At 43.4% G+C, this 9,899-nt stretch overlaps 1 protein-coding gene across 3 annotated transcripts in view; it reads left to right on the forward strand.

The window, feature by feature from the left end:
* SLC20A2 (solute carrier family 20 member 2) overlaps window positions 1–9,899 on the forward strand; it is a 97,121-nt gene that overhangs the window by 58,993 nt on the left and 28,229 nt on the right. For all 3 annotated transcript variants that reach the window (XM_019522240.1, XM_019522242.1, XM_019522241.1), the window contains exons 7-8: window positions 288–491; window positions 2,819–3,407. In XM_019522240.1, coding sequence (XP_019377785.1) covers window positions 288–491; window positions 2,819–3,407 — 793 coding nt within the window. The remainder of the gene's footprint in view (window positions 1–287; window positions 492–2,818; window positions 3,408–9,899) is intronic.

Consider the following 9,899-nt stretch of genomic DNA (forward strand, 5'->3'; position numbering starts at 1 on the left):
GGCTGAGAAACACTGAACTTCTAGATAGCTGCAAGGGACCTGTATTTTCATGATTTTCAAGGAATAATGAAGATAAATGTACCAGTAATATATTCCTATGAAGGAACGTGTGCCTGGAGAATTAGCAGAACAGTAAGTAAACCACTCAAGCTATTGTTTTCAGGTGAATTTGTTTTATTAATGTTGGTATGCCATCATGAGTATCAGGAGTGGTACAGATAAGATTGAATAACTTAGCCATTTTGTAAGAAGATTGGTTTAGAATTACAATATTAGCATTTCCTTAGGCCGGTTAAAGAAGGACGCTGCATTATCAAGGATATCAGATGAAAGTCTTGATAAAATTCAAGATGAGGAGACACCTGTCTTTAAAGAGCTTCCTGGTGCCAAAGCAACTGATGAGAGCACAATTCCCCTCACTGGTTCAATAACAGAAGCTGCCGGAGTGTCAGATAGCGTAGCAAATGGAAGCCATCCACGTGTGCCATATGGTAAGAAACCAAGGAAACATGGCAAGTTTTATCTTTCCATTGTTTGGATGGTGTTTTCTGATCAAAGGGTCAAGGGGGGATCTTGGATCCATTTCCATTAGGTATGTTTCTGTTTAATTTGAAAGTTCTCAAAATGGATATATATATATATATATAAAATTCCTGTAGCAGTTCCTGTTAGCAACTGAAATGGCTAATGCTTTGCGTTTTTGGTTAGAACCCCTTCCTTTTTAATTAATCACAGCTTTGTAGGAAAAAACAAGAAAGTGACTAAAAAAACTGAATAATTCTTTTCAGACATTTTTGATTTTTATATGCAGCTGAACTAGGTAATTTAATTTCCTCTTATTCCTGTTCTTAATGCTACTTCTTTCCTATTTTTAAAACCATTTTTAAAATGCAGGAAATATGAAAACATCTCAACTATGAAAGTTAAAATGTAGCATGGAATTTCTCTGTACTATTCTTGCTAAGGCTTGAAAAGTATTGGTTTGGAGTTGACAAATGTATGATCACTTGCAGTATGTCCCCTAGAAAAATCTCATGGCTGTGAACATGCGCTTACAGAGAGCATGTGGGTATGCAGTAAAGCCCTCACTTGTTTAAGGTGCCATTTTGGCTAGTTGGTCTGTCAGGACAGATCCTGTAACCATATTTTGGCCCGCTGACTTTGGCTCTAGTATCTATACCCATAGTGTACGGTGCATGCGTTTACACAGGTATAAAAAAATTTTCTGTAGTTGTTGAAAGGCATGCAACTGAGTGGTGCTGCTTAACTAATCAACTAGAACAGTGGTGCTCAATCTTTCTGGCCAGCAGGCCAGATATGCAGTGCCCAATCCCTCAATAGGCCAGATCTGGCTGTGCAGAGGGGGAAGATCCCAGACCCAATCCAGCCATGCAATGGTAGGGGGTTAGTCCTAGCCCCATGGGGGAGAAGGGGGCATGACCTGACCCCATGGGAGGAAGGGGGTATGGCCTGGTCCCAATTTGGTCAGGTGGAGGGAAGGGCATGTAGGGCAGCCCCACTGGATGGGGTATGGGAGGAAGCGGATGTGGCTTAGCCCCAGCCTGGGCAGGTGGAGGGAAGGGAGCATCGCCTGGCCTTGCCAGGAGAGGTGGGTACAGCTTGGCCCCAACCTGACTGGGTGGAGGGAAGGGGGTTTGGCCTGGCTCTGTTCTGGCCTTACAGTGGGGAGGGTTATGGCCCAGCTCCGACCCAACCTGCAGAGCTTGGAATTTAGGCAGTGGAGCAGGGTGGTGGTATTAACTGGCCCTGTTTCCCTGCCACCAAATTTATCAACCCATGAGGAGTCCCACAGGCCAGATTCCAAGGCTCCACAGGCCACATTTGGCCTGTGGAGTGGAGGTTGAGCACCCCTGAAATAAAAGATTTTCCTTTTTACCTGTGATTTAGGTAACGTCTACATGGCCATGTAAGTTTACTAATAATTGATTACCACATTTTTTGAGAATTACTTAGATGTATTAACTCATACTTAAACTGATAAGGTCGAACGGTCATAAACTACTGCGAGACTGTTTCAGGCTGGACATAAGGAAGAATTTCTTTATTGTCCGAGCCCCTAAGGTCTGGAACAGCCTGCCATCGGAGGTGGTTCACGCACCTACATTGAACACCTTCAAGAACAAATTGGATGCTTATCTTGCTAGGATCCTATGACCCCAGCTGACTTCCTGCCCTTTGGGCGGGGGGCTGGACTTGATGATCTTCCGAGGTCCCTTCCAGCTCTAATGTCTATAAAATCTATGAAATGTATGCTACAACTACCAATTAAAAAAAAATACTATTTTTTTTTTTCCTTTGGGCAGTTGAATATTTACGAAATGGAAAAGTTAAGGTGTCATTCATAACCTGAACATGGCCATTTTGTGTTCTGTGGAATACATTAGCTACATGCCAGTATAGTCATGATATTAATAGAAATAAAATGTAGAGGATGTTCAGTATGATTAGGTAGAAGCCTATTTTTTACAAGAAAAACTGCACTTGAGTATACTCGAATTATAGTTGGCTGGGTACAGTTTCTGGAGCTGTACAAGTAAATCCTCTCACAATCCAGTGATGGAATGCCAGTCAAATTACAATTTATTATGATCTTTACTTAGGGTCAAAGTTAAAAAAAAAAAAAAAAATCTAACTCCTATTTTCAAGTGACTTGTTTTCTAAGTGACTTAGAAGTCTGTGTCCCTAGGTGCTTTTGAAAATGTTTCCTTGTTCTAGAACGCTTGCAGTTAACACATGCATAGGAAGCAAAGGCTGAAGGAAAGTGCACATCACCTCTATTTTGCCTCTGCTTTTTCAGGTAGGGCTTTTTCTATGACGCACACTTCCATGAAATCTCCTGTCTCCAATGGCACCTTTAATTTTGATGGTCACATGAGGAGCGATGGCCATGTATACCACACTGTGCACAAAGACTCAGGATTATATAAAGACTTGCTCCACAAAATACACCTAGACAGAGCCAATGATGACAGGCCCACTCAAGACAACAATTACAAGCTGCTGCGACGCAACAACAGCTACACATGTTACACGGCTGCCATCTGTGGAATGCCAGTACATTCAGCCTTCAAAGCAACTGACACATCGACTCCAGAAGACAGTGAAAAGTTAGTAGGAGACACAGTGTCTTACTCTAAAAAGAGAGTTCGCTATGACAGCTACTCTAGCTACTGCAATGCTGTAGCTGAAGCAGAGATTGAGGCAGAAGAAGGTGGAGTGGAGATGAAGTTGGCATCAGAGCTGTCAGATCCTAACCAACCCCCAGATGATCCTGTGGAGGAGGAAAAAGAGGAGAAAGACACCTCTGAAGTCCACCTACTTTTTCACTTTCTCCAGATCCTGACAGCCTGCTTTGGATCTTTCGCCCATGGGGGTAATGATGTCAGGTAAGAGTACTTGCAAGCTACGTACTTTTTGGGCTGAGTACTTTGAATCTTGTTTTCCATTGAGAGGGTTCGGTATGTCCTGATAGGGTTAATTTTGTTGTGTAAACAGGTTGCGACAAAATAGTTTTGCTAGCAAACCTTTCTGCATCGATATGTTCTACATATTTAGAGACTTGGGTCACTGAATTACATTTTTTCCTCCACAACAATAACCTCTTTTCTGTTTTGTAGTAAATAGTTCAGTTTTTTTTTGCAAATCTTGTAGCACTTGTAGAGGCACTTACCAGGAATCAGTGCCCTATTGTGGTAGGCATTGTATAAAGAAGCAAAACAAATACAGCCTCTCCCTCAAGAGCTCACAGTCTATTTTTACCCCAGGCTCAGAGACCATGAGCAAATGAAAAGTATGGACTATTTTTGTCAATGTGTTCAAGTAGAATTTCATCTTTCATCACACTGCCCTATTGCAGTTATATAGGAGACAAATTGGGGAAAATGAGTGAGCAAGCTCAGCTTTCCTGCAAGGAAGGGCACTTGTGCAAGGTAGAGCAAATCCTCTGAGCCAGAGATGGAATACTTCTGGGGAAACCTCCAGGCCTGTGATTGAGCTGCCAAGTCATTTAGTCCGTCACTGTCCATTTCAGCAGATGACCTTTGCCAAGGCTCTGGCCTTGTGAGTTGGCCACCAGGTGGTAGTTCTCATGGATCAAGTGTTCTTGGTGGATCCATACTAGGCGATTTCTATATTCGCTTTTTCATGGCTCTGCCTTGTATCGGAACTGCTTTCTCCCAGAGAAGGAAAAAATCTGTGTAGTTAGCCATGTTCACTTAGTCTCAACTGTGGCTTGCTATCTGTATTTTGGGTTAAATTAAGGAACGCTATGATCCATATTAGCCAAAGAAAAAGGTAGCTTCTCTCAGTATCAAGCAGTGGTAGTACATCCCTGCAGGCTTGCAAATTAGTGCCACTGAGACCAGGAGATTCCAAGCTCAGGGTGAAGGGTCTCTTATCTTTCAGGAAGCCCTTTGAGGATATGCAGGGTTTCAGGGGCCATGCCATCCCTAAAAGACAGTTAGATCTGTAGTCACTGTACTCTCCAATATTTTTTTCAAGATTATATCGTCTCACTATTTCCTTCTGATCCTTTAAAATTCTATCCACTGCTACCACGAAAACCTGAGTCCAGACATTGGTCAGGTTGGATTCTGACAAAGACGGCCTTTTCCCTCTCTTCTCATGCCTCTCTTTTTGTCTTTTTGAAGTCTTTTATAAATGTGGCTACTGCTGTAAAGCTTTTCTTCTGCCCATTCTGCTCTTTGGATATCTTCCCCTTTCCTTCTGTATTCCATGTTTGCTTAAAAGCACCGCCCAATATCTCCCCGTCTTTATCTCCCCTTTATCTCTCATCTCTTCCAGCTCCCCTCCTTGGCTTCTCATTTCTGGCTTGTCGTCTTCCCAGAAACCCTTCTCTACCTTCACTTGTTCACAATTTCCTTTCCAGTAGGCCTTTCTGACCACCCCACCACCATCACACTGGAGCAGATAAAAGGAGAAACAAATTAAAGTTTAAAATTAATATTAAAAAATCCTGCATACAGTTTGACACGCCTATGTTATATTTGCATTAAAGTGTAGTACAGTGAGGCAAAGCATTGTCTGGGCTGTAGTCTGTTGTGTATCATTTTTTTTTTAAATGCCCTGAAGCAGAGGTCAGTCTTTTGCTGTGCTTTGTACACTTTATTGCAGTTTTTGCACGTTTTGAACAATATAGATATATTGTATTCATTCCATCCTCCAAAAGAGACTAGGGGGAAACTGGGAAAATTCTGGTCCTCAAGTAGATAAATTGCCTTACTGTCTCCCAAAAGATCCTCTCCCTGACAATGGCAGCTAAGCCTGGAAACCTAGTCTTTCAGGTTGCATGGCTATGCATGCAAACATATAACCACAGCATTAGAAACCACTGTGAGTTCTGCCTTAGGGGTATTGGCTGCAATGGTTTCCCATTGAATAAAACAAAGAGTGGTGGTGACACCTTATTTGGACAATTGCTTCATTCAGGCTGCCCCCCTGCTGTAGCAAGCGCCCTGGATTGTGTCCAGGGCCCGAGACTGATTGTGTGAGCCAGTCCAAGAGCCTTATGACACCCTGCTGCACAAATGCTGAACAGAAAGCTAAAGAATTTCAAATCCCAACTAAATGTGTTAGAACAGAATCATTGCAGAAATGCTGTTGTTAAACTTAATTAACTGGGCAGGTTTCATTGGCTCAGCACTTGGGCACAAAGGGAACATGTAGGGCTGCTTACAGGTCAACCGGAGAATGAAAAAGGGCAGGATTGAAAAGAAAAGACATTGCCCAGGAGCATGACTACATACAGAGCTGCCAGAGACAGAAATGCTCATCCAGGGCCAGTTCTTCAAGGAAGGTTAGAGGGCAGAGGCCCTTGGGGCCACCAGACAGTTGCATGCACTTTCCAGGGCAGGGAGGTTAATGTATACAAACCTCAGTGCATTTAACATAAGACCTAATGACCAGAAGTTCAGTACTGGGCTCAGCCTGCATCCACAAAATACCCGCATGATGGAGAGAACGTCCAAAGGTCTGGGTTCAGCTAAGGAGCTGGGAGTCTGACTGCCTGTCTGAGTTAATGGAGGTCCCCATGAAGCTCATTAGTCTTGTTCACTACACAGAGCATTATTGCATGAGGGCTTCCCTGCCAGTAGTGGACTTCTGGTGTGGGAAGCCCAATGATCTGATAAAAAGGAGGACTGAGAAAAATGAGCAAGTTTGGCTGAGGTGTAGTAAATGGTGCCTGGGCTCACATGCTCAATGATGAGGAGAGAGACTTATTGAATAGCTACCTGCTTTGGGGAGCAGGAGTGGGGAACGAATTATGGGATCTTATAATTAAAGACTGTAGCATAATGCCTATGCATGAGAAGGACCTTAATTCTCTAGTGCTTGAATGCTCAATCCTACAACCTTAATATTCCTTTGCTGTCATTTTTTAGGATGTCATTTCCTGAGTTTGTAAATATATTTATTTAAGCAGTCCAACATGGGTTGTCAGGAGAGCTAAGATCCTTAAATCCGCAAGCCAGTCCTCCACCACTTGTGCTAATGAAGTGATGGGTAGCAGTGGAAGGCAGTTATCACCCTTGCAGTCCAGCTACTAGAGGATGGAGAGACTAATTGCCAGTGGGTTTCACAGCTCTTTGCTGGACAGCCAAATGAACTGAAGTTAATGCTGAGGAATCCAGGAGTTCAGTTTCAGGATTGGCAAGGGGAGTGTGCCCAGAACTTCCCCTGCTGTATCCCTCCAGCTTCTCTTTTCCTACACTGATTCTGGCTCCTTCTCCTGTTGGCTCCTTGCTATGCCACTTCCATCTTCCCCTGGTTCAATCGGCTGCACTGTCACAGATTTTCTGGGTGAACACTGGGAAGTCACATAGGCCCAGTTTTTATGCTCAGCTCAGCTTGGCCAGCCAAGGTCTCATGTTCCAGACTGAAGGCCATCGAGGGGTTACAGTGAAGCCAGACCTAAGTATCTTTAAGAATCTGGGCCTGTGTACTTCTATGCCTCAGGTTTCTGTTCATCAGGGAAAATAAAGAGTCCTCCAACTTCACAAGAGGGTTAAGATGGAGGCCCTCAGGTACTGTAGTAATGGGGACTTGAGATCCCTTGCAGTTAAAGAGTCCCGAGACAAGCAGTTATAAGTTAAAGTATTACCCTGTCGTGTGAATTTTAAACTCAGTACAAAACTCTTAACAGCCCATAGTTTGTTTTTCACTTTTACTTTCCAAATGTTCCTTGACAGAAGACTTCAGAGACATCTCCATATAGCAAAGCAACTCTTCTTGGTGGCTGAGAGTCCAAGCCATATTGAACACAATTCTCAAGGAGATAAGGAAATGTATTTCTCATTCAGGTACCACAAAGGAATGAGGCAGCCAGGCATTTTTGAAAATCCAGCTTAGGGCCATTTTGTATGCATAGGTAGTTTTAAACATCTGATCCAAAGTTTCTCTGCCTTCTGTTTAAAGCGCTTCAGAACTGCTTCCTGACATAGGATAGTTTGAACTGTTCTCCTGAGATAAAGAACCAGATCCTCCCTCATGTGGTTCAGAAGGATGGTCCTAGCTACCACCTTTACAATCCTATTGATTGATTTGTGCATCACCACCTGATGGTTGCTGCTGCCCTGAGGAGCAGATCTGCTCCTTCTGATGCTGTGCTACTCAGTCTTCATCTCAAGGTGTCCCCACAGGGTCTGCAGCACCTGTTGCTGGCACAGCTGGAAAAGCCCCTTCCCTCTCCCCCAGCTTAGCAGTCCCGTCCCCAACTTGACTTCTGCAGGGCCAAACAAAAATCAGCAGAACCGTGCCTTTTTGTGTTTATTGCATTATATAGAAGAGAGCCCTTTCTTTGTGGACTGGGCTTAGTCACATCAAAGAGGCATTGTCTGCAGGTGAAAACTGGATATTGCTATAAATCTGCTTTCATACAGAAGACAATCTTTTTCTTCTGCAAGTTCAGAGGCCAGTGCTACACGCTCTCATTTATCTCAGGGTTTTCAGGTACTTGTGGTAAAGCTTGTTGAACAGTCACGAGCTGACTTTTTACTTGTTCACAGTTTATCTGCTTTTCATTTCAACAGACATTTTATCTCTAAGTTGTGGAACCATGTGAATCATTTTCACTGTATTCATCGGGCCAGATTTTAGCCTGGTTGTCCCCTCAGCCTGGTTCTGCACTCATAATTTTACAAGTACATTGAAGTATGCTTAGAAGTCTGCCGCCACCTTATGTAGAGACAATCAGGGTCTGAGACACCTGAGTAATTTAATCTATACCTGCAAACCGTGAGCACAGAAACAGAGGCTGGGATCCAGAATTGTGAGTTTCTCAATCAAGTATCACTTCTCTGCCAGGCAAAATAATTCTTGCAATCCAGCACTGCAGAACTTAAAATCTTGTGCTTCTGTGGACCTCCTTATCCTCAGCTATGTCATAAGCATTCACTTGAGGCTCCTTAGCACATTTAGGATGGTGTTTCTTTTTGTCATTTTAGAGCAGGATTTCTCTTGACCCGTTAGAGTTGGGGGGGGATGGACTTCATTTGCTTAGGTGCTTTCTGTGAGATGCTAAAGACCTCAACTCCCAGAATCAGAAACTAGGGCTTTCTACTACTGGAAGGTGAGACTCAAGCTTCAAAACAATGTAAATGATTAACTGCTAGACATGGCAGCCTGGCTTGCACAATATTTGAGACCTTAAAACTGTCCCTGGCACCAGCTGTGTGTTTTGGTAATGTGCCAAAACTAAATATAGTGAGCCCCAAACCTAGGACAAGTGAAACAGTCAGCCTTGGACTCGGAGTTTTATGAACCCTGCTATCCATTATAATCAGTCTGTAAAATGAGCAGCTTCTTACTGGATTTTAAACCTCTTGAACTACATAGGACATCTTTTTTGTGAGTGCTCAGGTGTGATTAGAACTTGGTATCAAAGGAGGGCATCTCTGTCATGGTTTGCAGTAAGGAAAGGACTGTTTAGCCAGGCGTAGTACAAGTGTATGAAGGAAGGAACTGCACAAGCAGTAAAGCACGTTTGCCTAAGTTGAAGCACTCAGTGGGAGAAAGCTTTCTTTAGCAATTCTCTGCATCAGGAAGTGCCCTAACCTGCCTGTGATGCTAAGGCCAGATTTAAGCATTCAAATGAGCATGGTGTAACTTTCTAATGAAGGTTCAGAATCCTGTTCCCCCTCTGTGAGTTGCCAGGTGCTGAGCTCTTCAGAAAAGCTGGCCTTTGCGCTGCTGAAATGATGGGACCCTGACCCAATTAAGCCATATGAATACAGTTTTCTTCTGTGTGTTTGATTTAAAAAAAAAAAAAAAGTGATGTTACTGAATGCCACTTCTGTGAAGGCTGCCCCCCATGTTCATTAATCAGTTACTTTTAATATTAAATATTTGATAGAATGATACCAGTGTTGAACTTTTAGCCAGTCTAGCAGATTTAACCTGCTAACAGGTTTGTTCAGTGTGATGACAGAAACACTGTGCAGATTTACTGCTAAACACTCTCACCATATCACTCTGTAACGGACTCCTGCGTCATTTGAAAGGAATCTCCATGGACCATATGGTAGAGGTGTTGATCGCAAGACTCAGATCCTGTAGGACAGATGCATTTTTTTCAGGCTGTTTCTGATTTGATCAGCCCCACAATGACGCTTCTTGTGTTCCTCCAGCAGCTTGTCGTCAGAGCTGACAGCAAGAAGGCACAAGTGCAGGAGTGTGCTCCCTATTACACGTCTTGGTGCTGCTGATCTTTCCAGACTTCAGATCTGGGCTGTGTGTGCAGAGTTGGCCTTAAAGCACTCCTGATCATTTCTCTGAACCTAGTTCAGGTGTGGGCCAACCTGGGGCAGCAGTGCCATGTGAGTGTGAGGTGCCTGAACATTGTTTTAACTGCAAATGGCTGC

This window comes from Gavialis gangeticus, unplaced genomic scaffold (assembly GCF_001723915.1).
Source record: "Gavialis gangeticus isolate Ggan-Ray unplaced genomic scaffold, GavGan_comp1, whole genome shotgun sequence".
NCBI classification, from domain to species: Eukaryota; Metazoa; Chordata; order Crocodylia; family Gavialidae; genus Gavialis; species Gavialis gangeticus.